The following is a 15,548-nucleotide window of genomic DNA, read 5'->3' on the forward strand; positions in this document are numbered from 1 at the left end:
ACTCACTTTCTTCAGCCGGCACCTATGGCCACCAGAGGTGAAGTACAGCGTTTTCGACAGAGAGATGCTAGCGCTCTACCTGGCTGTCCGGCATTTCCGGTACTTCCTTGAGGGAAGGGAGTTCACCGTGTATATGAACCACAAGCCACTCACCTTCGCACTAGCCAAGGTATCGGACCCATGGTCGGCTCGGCAGCAGAGGCACCTGCCCTTTATTTCAGAATTCACTACGGACGTCCGCCACATCGCAGGGAAGAATAACGTTGTTGCCGACACACTGTCTTGCCCCTGCCTCCACTCAGTAGGCATATCGCCCTCAGGAATAGACTACGCAGCACTGGCGGAAGCACAACGGTTGGACATCGAGATCTTGGCTTACCGCACTGCCGTTTCGGGGCTTCAGTTGGAGGACGCTTCCATCGGCCCGGCAGCGGATCGACTCTTGTGCGACGTGTCTACCGGCAAACCCCAACCCGTGGTACCAGCAGCATGGAGGCACCGGGTGTTCGACACGCTGCACGACCTGGCCCACCCGTCCATCCGGGCATCCATCAAGCTGGTAGCAGACAGATTCATCTGGCACGGTTTACGCAAACAGGTCGGACACTGGGCCAGGACCTGCATACACTGCCAGACCGCCAACGTCCAGCGGCACGTGAAGGCTCCCCTCCAGCAGTTCCAGCCGACGCACAGGAGGTTCCAACACATCCACGTGGACATCATCGGCCCCCTGCCAGTCTCCCGGGGCGCCAGGTATATCTTTACCATGGTAGACAGGTTCACCAGATGGCCGGAAGCCGTACTGCTTGCAGACACGTCCACTGAATCCTGCGCCAGGACGCTCATTGCAAACTGGATCGCCAGGTTTGGCCTCCCAATGGACATCACCTCTGACAGAGGGGCGCAGTTCGTGTCTGGTTTGTGGACAGCACTGGTGCAGCTCCTGGGCACCCAGCTGCATCACACCACAGCGTACCACCCCCAGTCCAACGGTTTGGTAGAGCGATTCCTCCGGCATCTCAAGTCGGCCCTGATGGCATGTCTCAGGGGCCCCAACTGGACAGATGAGCTTCCCTGGGTCCTACTGGGCATCCCCACAGCCCCCAAGGAAGACCTGGACACCTCCTCGGCGGAATTGGTCTACGGTGCCCCCCTGATGGTCTCAGGCGAGTTCGTACCAGAGGCCCGAGGTTTGGAAGAAACTCCAGCAGCAGTGCTAATGAGGCTGCAGGACAAGGTAGGGGCCCTGGCACCTGTCCCGGCCTCCAGGCATGATCCAACGCCATCCCTCACCCCTAAAGACCTCTGATACTGTGGTATGTTTTTATTCGCAGGGGCATGTACAGGTCACCTCTACAGTGGCTGTACGAGGGACCCTTCAAGGTGATCCAGCCCAACGGAACCACGTGTGTCATGGAGGTGGGTGGCCGGGAAGAGACTTTTACAGTGGACCGCCTCAAACCGGCACACTTGGACATTGAGCAACCAGTGAGGGTACCCACACCGTGCCAGCGAGGCCGGCCACCCAGGAAAGCCACACAGACTAGGGGCTCCGCTCCCCCGATGGACGTTACTGGGGGGAGGGGTGGTGTGGCGGCCCGCACATGCGGGACTCGAACTGCTATCGGGAGCCGCGGGCAGACACACGGTAGCGCGTTTGGAACTACCCGCTCGGGGCTGACCTTCCGGGGACAGTCTGACATCACGTCCGCCCCGTGGGTCGCAAGGGCCCGTGTGAGGGGAGATTTAAGTGTGTGATTCTGAGTCAGTAAAGGCATTCTGAGTTCAGCTCTCTCTGCCTCCGTGTGTTTCTTTAGTAGCACGTTTGCGCGCGACTACAAGATATGTTTTTTTATGAGTTTGTATTTTAAAGCAACATTTTGGAGAATGATGTTTGCCACTTGATTGTGTCTGTGTCATTAATCAGATTGTGTTAAACAGCTGCAGGATCTTATTATCAGTATTGATATATCAGTCTCAAATTCCATTACCCAATAATATACATGCACCATGAATATGTTTACTTCTAATGACTATTTCATGCTTCTCTTTCTTCTGTAAGCTGCTTGAGTGGTCTCAGTTGAAAGTGGACGGCTCCCCTGAGAAACACCTGCAGCAGTTACAGCTTGTGGTGTTGGAGGGCCACTTTGAATGCTGGTTGAATCATGGAGCTAGCGCCTCTCCATTTCTAAAGCAAAAGGGAATCGCTTTTTATACCTACAGCCAGGATTTGGTCTCAGCCGCCCCAACATGGTGAACAGACGCTGACCAGAGCACTGCCCATTCTGGGTGCAGATATTATTATTATTATTTGTTTGTTTATTATTCTCAGTGCAAGCTACTAAAACCTGAGGTATGGGCATAGCCAAGAACTCTCATTTGTCAATTGTTAGAACTTTTGGACTATTCTAGTGGTGTTTAGTATTGTTGCTTTCTGAATATCTGCATAGACCATACTGTGTAATCCTAATTGTTTAATGCTGTTGTGTAGTGCCTTTGGGATGATACCAGTTGTAGATATTACTATTAGGACAATGTATACCCCGTTAATGTTCCAAAGTTTTTCAATTTCCTCTTTTAATTCAGCACATCTCTAGTGTATTTCACTTATTAATTTCTGTAAGTTATGTATGTTTGGAATGGCTATTAAATATGTTGTTCTTGCTTGTTTATCCAGAATTATTATATCTGGCTGGTTATTATTATTGTTATTTTTATTATTATAGTTTCTTTTTTCTCTATTTGTATTTGCACAATTTGTTGTCTTTTGTACTTTGCTTGTTTCTCTAACTTGCTGGGTGTAGTCTTTCATTGATTCTATTGTGTTTCTTGCATTTACTGTGTGTAATGCCCTGGTTCACATCTTTACTGTTATGTTGTAGGTATTTCATTTAGGAGTTCTGTAAGAACTGTTCTGCTTTCAGCCTGTGTGGGTTATTGTTGAAGAGAAGGGATGATGTGGAATGTGTGCCATCCAATTAGCAGGAAGTTTTTTTGGTGAGGGACAATAAGGTTGGGCTTGGGGCTTTTGTTCGAGAGCGGATGAAGAGAGAAGACGCTGGGGAGAACTAGTCATAGCACATGATCTGGTGGGAGGCCTGTTTGTTCGAGATGGATTGCGAGCGACGTTTGGAAGGTGGTGTGTGCTTTCACGTTGACCGGGGGCCCAGCACGTGAATGACAGAGAAGTTCCAGATGAGCTCCAACTTGTGCACATTTGACTGTTTAATTAGAATGGGCCCTTCTCTTTTTGTTATTCTTTACTAACCTTTCAGTTAAGATTCACAAATATAATTCCTTTAATCGTACATAGTTATTTCATGGCATTAATTGGTAATAGGGTAGCAAATGACAGCATCCACACAAAGCAAGTTTGGAGTGGGATCAAGCACACCTCAATCTCACAAGTTTGGCTGGGCCAGAGATTATCTTCCCTAGACTTATGCAGCCAAGGAAACCAAGGTGGTTTCATGTGTATGCCTGCAAGGAAATGAATCTCAGGGTTGTATATGGTGACATATACATACTTCAATAATAAACGTATAATGATAACTTTAAGATTAAGCTAAAGGGCAATAATGTGGTAGATAGAGTATAACATGCGAATTATCAAGTTATCCACATTAGAATAGAAAGTAGAAATATATGTAAGTGTAGCTAGTCTGTAATATATTTTGGCTGGCACAACAGATCTGAGGGTCATACATAAAAATTAGAATGGGAATACATCAGGCAAAGGTTATTATGGACTATAAAAGGAAAGTTTTGATACAAATTTACAGGGTGCTGGAATGACATCAGCTGGGATACTACCTGAAGTGTTTGTGGCATTGCAGGCAGTGCAGAGAGGAATAGCAGGTTGATTCCTGGCATGAAAGTGCTGTTGTGTGAAGCAAGGGTGAGCGGGTTAGCCTTATACTTATTTAATTAAAGGAATGGGAAGTGATCTATTGAAATATATAATACTTTGGAGGTGGGGGAAGGGAGGATAAACAAGGTGGATGCTGAAAGGATGTTTCCCAGAATGCCGAGGCATAATTTAAAGAAAAAGAGCACATGTATTTAAGATGGAGGAAGAGATTTTTTTTCTTTCAGGTCATGAATTTTTAAAGTTCTCTACCCAACGGTGCTGTGGAGTTAAGTTTTTGTTTTTAATCATGATAGAAATGGACAGATATTTAAACCACAAGAGTTATGGGGAGGTGCCAGGAAAGCAGTGCTGAAGCCAAAATTCGATCAGCCACGTTCTTTCTGAATAGCAGAGCAGGCAAGAAGGGCTGAATAGTCTACTCCTGCTCCTCATGCAAGCATCTGGTGTGGTAAGTATTCTAAATTTCACACTTCGTTTTGTCAGGCTTATCTGTAGAAGATTTCAGGTTTTTTCTTTGATACTGGTATTTCCGTGATATATATTCAGCCTTTGTTTCCACATTTGATGAATTCTGATTGATTGGATCACACTCTGAATCATACCATATGGATAAAGCACTGGAAGAATGCTCACTAGGAATTGTACATATTTGGAGCAAATCAGGATTTGCTGCTGTTGACAGCTAAGCAGAGTTATATAGAACATGATTTACCTTCTAACACTGGTACATTAGTGGTTGCAGCTGTATCACATCAGAAGAAAAATGAGCAGAGTACCAACTATTTGTTATGCAAATGAGGTGGCAGATGGAAGGATGCTCATTCGACCAAATGTTTCAGCATTGTCAGGAAGATGCTATCAACCAGATTAATATAGCATACAGAAAATAAAAATTTTTGCATTGTGCAACATGTCAATTATGATAAGAAGTTTACAGGAGAGCAATTGTTAACAAAGTCATGATACAGTTTAGTTAAGGTGAGGCCACATGGTTATAACCTAAAGGTCTTCTAATTATATTGAGCAGTCAAGGAAGATGGATAGCTCAGTGAGTTCCAAAATGTACAAATTAAATGATGTCATTAGTATTACCGTCAAAAATAAGTACCACCTACATCTTAGATATCATTTTTTTCATGGCTTGGAGGCATATCTTGTTTCTAGATCTTGAACATTCTAAAACTAGGACATAAGACGTTACAGACTAGGTATGTGAATGAAATAGGTTCATTAAAATTGCCCATGAGGTGCCTTTTCATATTACGGTAGGTATGTTCACCAGACTTTGATTGTAGTTTCAACTCATTAGGATATGAAGTTTTTCATAAGGTTATGTGTGTTATTCAGATTTAGCAATTGCGAACATTTAATGGGCAAAGTTGGAATTGTACTGCACTTGAAAATTATATAGGTATTATTTCCCAAGAACAAGGCTGGGTTAAAATTTGCTTTTTTACTTTATGTTCCTGAGTCATACCAAGGTCGAAACAAAACTTCTAAGGTTTGAGCTGCATCCAGAATGAAGCGAGTGACACTGTTTTTTGCCATTCCAGAGGTCATATCTTTAGGACTTAACTATATTATAAAGATAGTGAATTATTTTTCAAGTATTGTCATTTAAGGTTATACAGGTGAAGACAGCACAATTATAGATAATCATTCAATTATTCTAGTTTTGATTATATTAGTTGACAAATAATACCAGTTGGGAAAATTTCATTTTCCCAATAATTACACAAGATTCTTTATATCTACCTTAAGAGACAAAAAGAACACTGATGTAACAAATCTTCTGAAAGTAATATTAAGACTGCAATGAAGTACAGTCTATATTCTGTCAGAAATACCTGGAATAGAATTCAAATTCCAACCATTTGATTCAAAGTCATTAAAACAATAATTATCATTCATTGTACAAATTTGTACACTGCAGGCATTACTATTAAGTTTAAGGGATACATCAACTTTTATTACTGAGGAAAAGAAATCTGAATACACTTACTTCAAAAGCTTCCTTAAACTTTAGTTTTCATTCAGATTTGAACACCTAATTAGAGTATTAGAGTCAATAAAAGGTATAGCGCAGAAACAGGCTCTTCAGACTATCGAGTCCATGCGAACCATTTAAACTGCCTAATCCCATCAAGCTGCACTGGGACCATAGCCCTCCATACCCCTACTCTCCATGTACCTATTCAAACTTCTCTTAAACGTTGAAATCAAGCTTGCATGCACCTCTTGCTCTGGCCGCTCATTCTTCACTCTCACGACCCTCTGAGTGAAGAAATTATCTTTCATGTTCCCCTTATACTTTTCACCTTTCACCCTTAACCCACGATCTCTAGTTGTAATCCCACCCAACCTTAGTGGAAAAGGCCTGAATGCATTTACCCTACCTATACCCTCATAATTTCGTATACAATTCAATGCATTGCTGTTGTATCTACCAAACAATCAAGCAGATCTCATAAAGACATTTCACATAGTTAATTATTTTTAGAGGAGACCTTGGTTCCTCATTGCAGGTGTTTTTTTTAATGCCCAAACAGTCACTTTGAGTGCCAGATTTGATGCAAGTGATTTATGCTATGAACTCTCCCAGCAGCCACACATTTTAATTCCACGTCCCATTCCCATTCTGATATGTCTATCCATGGCCTCCTCTACTGTCAAGATGAAGCCACACTCAGGTTGGAGGAGCAACACCATATATTCTGTCTGGGTAGCCTCCAACCTGATGGCATGAACATTGACTTCTCTAACTTCTGTTAATGCCCCACCTCCCCTTCATACACCCCATCCCTCATTTCTTTCTTTCTTAATTATTTTCTTTCCCCCTTTTTTTCTCTCTCTGTCCCTCTCACTATAACTCCTTGCCCATCCTCTGGGTTCCCCCCACCCTTTCTTTCTCCCTAGGTCTCCCATTCCACGATCCTCTCCCTTCTCCAGCCTCGTATCCCTTTTGCCAATCAACTTTCCAGCTCTTAGCTTCATCCCTCCCCTTCCTGTCTTCTCCTATCATTTTGGATCTTCTCCTCTCCCTCCCCTCCCACTTTCAGATCTCTTACTAGCTCTTCTTTCAGTTAGTCCTGACGAAGGGTCTTGGCCCGAAACGTCGACTGTACCTCTTCCTACAGATACTGCCTGTCCTGCTGCGTTCACCAGCACTTTTTGTGTGCGTTGCTTGAACTTCCAGCATCTGCAGATTTCCTCGTGTTTAAGAGTCATCCCTATTTTTTTCTTGAACAAGCCATAGGGATTACCGACAAAACCAACACTTATCACTTATCCCTAATTTCTTCTGAGGAAGTGCTAGTGAACCATGTCCATGTTCAGCTTCAGTCTGTGTGCTGGTGGTAGGGTGTGACAGCATTTATACCCAGGGAAAATGAAAGAATGGCGGTATTGTTTCACGTTAGGTTAAGGTGTAATCTGGAGACAGTATGTGGATAGTGACATTCAAATCTCTTACTAGCTCTTCTTTCAGTTAGTCCTGACGAAGGGTCTCGGCCCGAAACGTTGACTGTACCTCTTCCTAGAGATGCTGCCTGGCCTGCTGTGTTCACCAGCAACTTTGATGTGTGTTCACATGTGATTGCTGCCTTTATACTTCTGCAGGATAGAGCTAGCTGGTTTGGGAGGTGCTACTGGTTTGTTGCTGAAGTGCACCTTGTGGATGGCAAACACAATGGCCATACTGTGCTGCGGAGAAATATTGTGAATATTGATTTTTAGAAACAGGTTTGCGGCTCTACAGATCCAAATAATTATCTTAACCGTCATGGTGTCTATATAAAGTAATATTAAACCGAGAAGCCAAAATATTATACTTACTTAAATCTTGTTATAATCTCAGGTGATGCGATTCAGCTGAGAAACACTCACCATCATGTTCCACTTCAGTAAAAAACTATTAATTTGCAGAGCCATGGTGCTGACTTCATTTAAAATGCTGGGCTTTAATGTCTTAGGACAGCTTGCATCAAAACAATAATATTGGGAGATACTTTTTAAATCTTTGCCTCCACCCTGCTGAGAGCCTCAGTTACAAATTCTCAACATGTTACTTGCTTTAATAGGACTATAATTTCCATAGCTAACAGGCAGGACACCTACAAGAAGACAGCTAGATGCTGCTGAATTCATGCAGTGGTTTGTGATTACATGAGCAATGTCACAATGCATTCTGATTCAGGAACTGATTCCTTCAGTGTGTTTGGTTCTCATTCTTTATTTAAAACCTATTTACTACAAGAGACCAGGAAACAGTTCATTTATAAAATGTGCTTCTTGACTTAGCAAGTACAGCAGGTAGCTCAATGATATGACATGGGCGTGCTGTGACAGTGCCCATGTAGACCTTATTTGCAAGGGTAACACACACAAAACTCGTCTAATTTCCAGTCATTTCTGCTCCCTCTCCCTTCACTCTTTTTCCATTCCCCTTTCTGCCTCCCCTCTTATCTCTTCTCTTCTCCTTCCTGCCTATCATCTCCCTCTGGTGCCCCTCCTTCTTCTCTTTCTCCCATGGGCCACCGTCCTTGCTTACTGGTCTGATAAAAATCAGACTCCAGTTTGGTAGCAATGTTGATTCATAACTTCCGCTGAAAGAACTCAATTTTATGGCAATTGCAGATGAAGATAAATACAGGCCTTGCCAATAATAATCACCAGAGATTGTGCAGTTGCTGGAAATCCAGAGCAACGTGCACAAAATCACAAAATGCTGGAAGAACTCAGCAGGTCTTGCTGCAATCGTTGAGAGGAATAAACAGTCGATGTTTCAGGCCGAGACCCTTTATGAGGACTGGAAAGGAAGGGGGAGAAACCAGAGTAAGAAGATGGGGTTAGGGAATCGAGTACAAAGTGGCAGGTGATAGGTGAAATCAGGTGAAGGGAGAGGTGGGATGATATGAGAATCTGGGAGGTGAGAGGTGGAAGAGGTAAAGGGCTGATGTAGAAGAAATCTGATAGGAGGGGTCAGTAGACCATGGGATAAAGAGAAGGAGGAGGGACACCAAAGGGAGGTGATGGGCTGGTTTGGAGAAGTGAAGAAGTATGTTCCTATTCCTCATTTATGTTCACATTCAAGTGAGTGCAGCTTTATCCAGCAGACACTATCATATAAACATCAGTGTTCAAATAAACTGCTGCACACCACACTGGTGTACTTAATTGTGTTTACAAAGTAATTATTGCTAAGGTGTACACATTTGGCCTTTGTAAAGTTATTTACAGTGATTGCTTTAAAATATGATTAAAACACCAGCTTCTTAAACTCAAAATTAATATGGATTCTAAATTCACACAAATAAAAGATATATGGTATGTGGCAGAATGATAATAGGATTGTTACCAGCTTTATTATTGCTCAGTTGGAAATTGCACATATCCTGGTAAAACCTATAGACAACTGCAAGAACTAATATGAATCAAGTCATTTGATATGTTATTGGAGAGTGAGGAGACAATTATTTGCCATAGTCCTCTGGGAATTTTACATGATATACTATCCTCTTCATTGAGTATTTTTTTAAGTTTAAATTTAGAATTAAATTCAATTTAGAATAAAGAACTGCAACATACAGTAAAATTGTGCTGCATTAGGGACAGTCCCATTTTCAGCTGCTTTTATACTGAAGCTGGAAGAACAATTCCAGAAAATGTTTGGAAGCAAAGGAGTTGAGCCAGATTCAAGGACATTTAGAATGGTTATAGCCTAATTTCAGTTCTATTCCATAACTAGTAGTGTGAGGAGGGAAAATCTGCAACAAGATGACTTTTATTGCTTCAAATATCAAGGACCATAACATAGAAATGGAAAAACTGATAAGCTCACTTTAAGGGATGCAAAGATATCATATTTAGCAGTGAAATGCCAGGCTACTGATTTTTGCTTGTGTTCTGGCAATCACCAAATTCATTGAGGACTTCAGCTTCCAAGTATGTTCATCAAGCTGCCGCCAGTCTTCATTTCAGTTTTCACCCGCTCTCCATGAGACCATAAGACATAGGAGCAGAATTAGGCCCTTGCCCATTGAGTCTGCTCCACCATTCCATCATGGCTGATTTATTATACCTCTCAACCCATTTTCCTGCCTTTTCCCTGTAACCTTTAACACCCTTACTAATCAAGAATCTCTTAGCTTCCGCCTCTGATATACCCAAAGACTTGGCCTCCACAGCCACCTGTGGCAATGATCTCCACAGATTCACTACCCGCTGGCTAATGAAATTCCTCCTCATCTCTGTTTTAAAGGAACATCCTTATATTCTGAGGCCTTGGAATATAAGGATGCATTGGATCAGTAATCTTCCTAGGACACTGACAGCTTGGAGATGCATGAGTCTGCAGTTGCTGAAATCTGAAGCAACAAACAATTTGCTGGAAAATCTCAGCAGATCAAGTAGCATCTGGGGGAAGGAAAGGAATTGTTCATGTTTCAGGTTGAGGTTAAGGTATAGTGAATTTGAAGAAGTTTTCTTCCTCTCTAACTGATCTGAAATGTCAACAATCCTTTCCTACCACTGATGCTGCTTGGCACATTGAGTTAATCTAGCATGTTTGTTGATACTGATGGTTTGCCCAATTAGTTTCAGTGAGTCACATTGCCAGAGGCCTCACCCTTTATGTCCATAAGACCAGAAGAAACAGGAGCCAAATTAGGGCATTTGGGCCCAATGGGTCTGCTCTGCCATTCAATCATGAGTGCTTTATTTTCCCTCTCAACTACATTCTCCTACCTTTCCCCCATAACTTTTGACACCTTTACTGTCAAGAACTTATCAACCTCAGCTTTAAATATACCCAATAACTTAGTGGAGCTAAAGATGGTGTAAGGGGACAACTTCTCTCTGCTCGTCAGCGAAAGTGTTAAATTCTTCCTATTCTAATGTCTCTATTTTCCTTTTCAAGGTGGCTGGGACTACTGTTAGGACCTTGATCTACAGCGACGTTCAAACTACAGTTCTGCATGGCGGCATGTTCCCATTCTTGGAGGTCATCAATCGACCGCATTTTGATAATATCCAGGTTCGGCCTGAAGTCAGCTGCCTTTGGGGCATCACGCAGCCTTGTGGACATGAATTCTTGCTGATGTTGCCAACTGAAGCTCAGTGGGAGCTGGAACATCGAAGACACTGAGACGGCTGTCGGAAGGCTCTGCACTCAGTGACTGATCTCTCTGTCTCTCTCCGCCCCCCCCCGCCCCCCTCCACACACACTCCCTCGATGGTGAGGGAGAATTTTTTGCTGACTCTCGACTTGGGGAACTCAAAATAAAAACCAATGTTTCAGACTGACTGTAACATTGCATTACTAACTGTTGTCTCCCCTCTTCTGTGGAAGGAGCGATATCTGTTTTTCCCTTGTCAGTGAGAGACAGCCTGTGGGATGACAAAAATGTTGGAGTGAACAGTTAGTTTTTGATGGACTGTAGACCATAATCTGTCTTTGGGGGCTTTGCTGTTGCTTGCATGGTGGGTGTTGGGAATGCTGATACTTTCTGCTAGAATAAGTGTGGTGGTGGGGGAGGGTTGATGCTACTTGCTGCTGCTTGTGCAGGGGAGGGGAGGGGGTTTTGGGGTTCTTACTTTTTTTGTCATTCATGCTTTGGGGTTTTTCCTCTCTTTAGAGGATGTCTGCGGACAGTAAGAATTTCAGGTTGTATACTGTACACATTCTCTGATATTAGAACTCCACAGTTATCTGTAACAATGAATACCACAGATACACTTCTCTCTGGCTAAAGAGACATCCTTATATTCTGAGGCTATGTCCTCTGGTCCTAAATTCCCTTGCTATATGAAGCATCTTCTCCATGTCCCCTCTATATTGGTCTTTCAATATTTGAAAGGTTTCAATGGTTGTTCTTCTAATCTCCAGTGAGTACAGGCCCAGGGCTTTCAAACGCTCTTCATACATTAACATTTTAATTCCCAGAATCATTCTTGTAAACCTCCTCTGAAACCTCTCCAATGTCAATACATCCTTTCTTAGATATGGGGCCCAAAAAACTGTTCACATTACTCCAAATGCGATCTGAAAAAAGACTTATAAAGTCTCAGCATTATGTCGTTGCTTTTATATTCTAGTTCTCTGGAAATGAATGCTCACATTGCATTTGCCTTTCTTACTACCAACTCAAAGTGCAAGTTAACCTTTAGGGAATCCATTAGAAACCAGTCTATGCCTTTATCCCTTCTATTAAAATGCATGGCCGTACATTTCTATATTCTATATTCTACTGTATTCTATTTGCCACTTCTTTGTCTATTCTCCTAATCTGTCCAAGTCCTTTGGGAGACTCCCTGCTTCCTCAGGACTACCTGCCCCTCCACTATGTTGTATTATCCAGAAACCTAGACACAAAGCCATCAGTTTCATCACCTAGGTCTTTAAGATATAATGTGAAAACTTGTGAACCCAAAACCACACCCTGCAGAACACCATTAGGCACTAGCTGCCAACCAGAAAAAGCCCCTTTCCTTACAACTTTTTGCCTTCAGCTAGTCAGCTAATCTTCTGTCCATGCTAATATCTTTCCTGTAATTTCCATTGGCTGTTATCTTGTTTACCAGTCTCACATGCTCTGAAAAGGCCTTCTGAAAATCCAAGTAAACAATATACACTAACCCTGCATTGTCTATCCTGCCTGTGACACTATTGCAAGCACGTTGTGATTATGCTTGCATTCTACCATACATGACAATAAACTTGATTTGATCCAATTTGGGGTGTGTCATTTTAATCTAGTTCGATGATCTGGCTGGAGTGATGCAAGACATTAAATGGTCTTTTGTGTCAGAAAGATTAGTGAACTAAATTTCAAATGCCTCAATCCACAAACATACCTTCACCCAGGAAAAAATATGCCCCCATAACTCCTCCATCAACAGGTTATTTATCAGGATTCAGAACTAACCTTCTTATCTCATCATTCCCTCATTAACATTGCACAACTGAGAGCATCACGCCCACATATTACAACATGCACACACTTGCTTATGGTGACAAATACAAAATACTAATTCAGAACTCTACTTACATTTCCCTTCAACAGGCAAGCTACCATTATGGAGTCAAATACTCCTTTTGTTATCCATGAATTTATAAAATATCTTTCAGCTTTGCTTATTTTAGCCTGCCAATATTTTCTTCATACTTTCATAATTTCCTTATTCATTTCATTCCTGATCTGTGTAAGTTCCTCCAGGTTATATGTGTCATTGACCTCACAGTGTCTGTCAAAAACTTCTTTTTTTTATTGTTTTAACCCGCTTCCTCTTTCCCTGATCTGATTTGGACAGGTTTGAATAACTGAGTGAAGTTGCCCTTACTTAAGTGTCTGGAAGTCCTCATTAAGATACCTGAGTTTCTGTCTTTTTCTGAAAGACTTCCTCTAACTTCTCTTATCTTGTTCTGCGGAGCTAATGCCAATTCTATCAGTTATGCTGTACTCCCAAAGGAATGGCAACTTAATGTTTTTATATGAAGAAACTACTTATTGCATTTATGACAAACTCCTTTCGCTTTGGCTTCCAAACATTTTCAGTCTTTAGCAATTTTAAGGAGAAGTACTGAAGTGCCAAATAGTAGATGAGGTAAACCAGCAGCCAAACCTAACTGAACAGCATCTCGTTAGTGTGCCCAGACATATGATGCAAGCTTGAGTGCTAAACTCCATTCAGCTGATCTGGTGTCAACCCTGCTGGCTGACTTAGTGTCACAGTCTGCCTGCTCTGCATTATTTCAACAGGGCCAACTTTAGCAATGAAAATAGGCTTCCTAAAATGGCTACTAATATAGTGCAGTCCATATGCACGCTTGTTTGTCTATTAGTCACCATTTTAGTACCAAGAACTTCCAAGCCGAATGCTCTAAAGCTGTATTTTAGGGTCATTGTAGCCCACTTTCATTACTTACTTCAAGCAATCCCATGCCTGAAAGCTTAAAAAATAAATGAAAAAAAACTTTCTACTTTGCTCCACTTGCGTATATGTGAAAGAATTAGCATATAGATTTGCAACACACACAAAATGCTAGTGGAACGCAGCAGGCCAGGCAGCATCTATTGGAAGAGGTACAGTCGACATAAAAAAGAGAGAGAGAAAAAAAGGGAAAAAAAACTAATAAATAAATAAATAAGGGATGGGGTAAGAAGGGGAGGAGGGGCATTAACGGAAGTTAGAGAAGTCAATGTTCATGCCATCAGGTTGGAGGCTACCCAGACGGAATATAAGATGGAGGAACTTCCTCTCTTTTTTCTCCCTCTGTCCCTCTCACTATAACTCCTTGCCTGCTCTCCATCTTCCTCTGCGCTCCCCTCCCCCTTTCTGTCTCCTTAGGCTTCCCGTCCCATGATCCTCTCCCTTCTCCAGCCTTGTATCCCTTTTGCTAATCACCTGTCCAGCTCTTAGCTCCATCCCTCCCCCTCCTGTCTTCTCCTATCATTTCGGATCTCCCCCTCCCCCTCTCACTTTCAAATCTCTTACTATTTCTTCTTTCAGTTAGTCCTGACGATGGGTATCGGCCCAAAATTTCGACTGTGCCTCTTCCAATAGATGCTGCCTGGCCTGCTGCGTTCACCAGCACTTTGTGTGTGTTGCTTGTATTTCCAGCATCTGCAGATTTCCTCATGTTTGCGTATAGAGATTTGCAAGTTAATTTTTAAGACATCTCATTGCCACTTTACAAGGATTTACCTGAAGGTGTAGTTCCCTTCCACGTCTGCTAATGTTAACACTATGCGGTTGTCCGTTAGCCAAGTTCCTCTGATCCAGGTCAATTCTGTAAGGCTCCCTTGTACCTCCAAGGTTATATCGAATCTGCAGACTTCCTGTGAAAAAGTGAGAGGATCTTTCAGTATGGATTACCAGCTCTTGTTGAAGGAATCAAGATCCTTCCTTTCTAACTTACAAGTACACACAATTTTGACTAACATTTCTTTCAAAGATAAAATACTTCAATGCGCCGAGATAACTGTGAATGCTACTTGCACTGCGGCATCAGCAAAAGAAGTTTAAAACGGGTGGAAGTTCCATCTGATCATCTCTTGATACTGTGAATCTATCCAGTGATGGGATGAACTAGATTCAGAATCACTGGATTCTGGAATGGTTCTGGAGGACTGGAAAATCGCAAATGTTACTCCACTCTTTAAGAAGGGAAGGAATTGGAAGAAAGGAAATTGTAGGCTAGTTAGCCTGATTTCAGTGGTTGGGAAGATTTGGAGTCCATTATTGTATGAGGTTTTGGGGTACTTAGAGGTGCATCATAATGTAAGCCAAAGTCAGCATGATTTCCTTAAGAGGAAATTTTGTCTGACAAATCTGTCGGAATTCCTTGAGGAAATAACAGGCAGGATAGGCAAAGGAGAGTCACAGGATGATGTTTACTTGGATTTTCAGAAGGTCTTTGACAAGGTGCTGCACATGAGGCTTCTTAACAAGATAAGAGCCCATGATTCTACGGGAAGGATACCAGCATGGATAGAAAATTGGCCGACAGCAGGAGGCAGAGTATCAATAAATATTCTGTTTGGTTGCCTATGACTAGTGATGTTCTGCACGAGTCAGTATTGGGACCGCTTCTTTTCACATTACATGTCAACAACTTGAATGACAGAATTGATGGCTTTGTGGCCAAGTTTGCAGATAATGCAAAGATAGGTGGAAG

The 15,548-nt window shown here is 42.4% G+C and overlaps 1 protein-coding gene and 1 long non-coding RNA gene across 3 annotated transcripts in view; one reads left to right on the forward strand and one right to left on the reverse strand.

Moving 5' to 3' along the window:
• The window catches only part of LOC134344360 (uncharacterized), a 164,194-nt gene extending 160,017 nt beyond the window's left edge, over positions 1–4,177 (forward strand). Inside the window, exon 3 of the long non-coding RNA XR_010017424.1 lies at positions 4,165–4,177. This is a non-coding gene — a long non-coding RNA (uncharacterized LOC134344360). The remainder of the gene's footprint in view (positions 1–4,164) is intronic.
• Positions 1–15,548, reverse strand: part of cntnap2a (contactin associated protein 2a) — a 1,898,214-nt gene that overhangs the window by 108,192 nt on the left and 1,774,474 nt on the right. For both annotated transcript variants that reach the window (XM_063044005.1, XM_063044006.1), the window contains exon 20: positions 14,576–14,709. In XM_063044005.1, the coding sequence (XP_062900075.1) occupies positions 14,576–14,709 (134 nt within the window). The remainder of the gene's footprint in view (positions 1–14,575; positions 14,710–15,548) is intronic.

This window comes from Mobula hypostoma, chromosome 3 (assembly GCF_963921235.1).
Source record: "Mobula hypostoma chromosome 3, sMobHyp1.1, whole genome shotgun sequence".
Lineage (NCBI taxonomy): Eukaryota > Metazoa > Chordata > Chondrichthyes > Myliobatiformes > Myliobatidae > Mobula > Mobula hypostoma.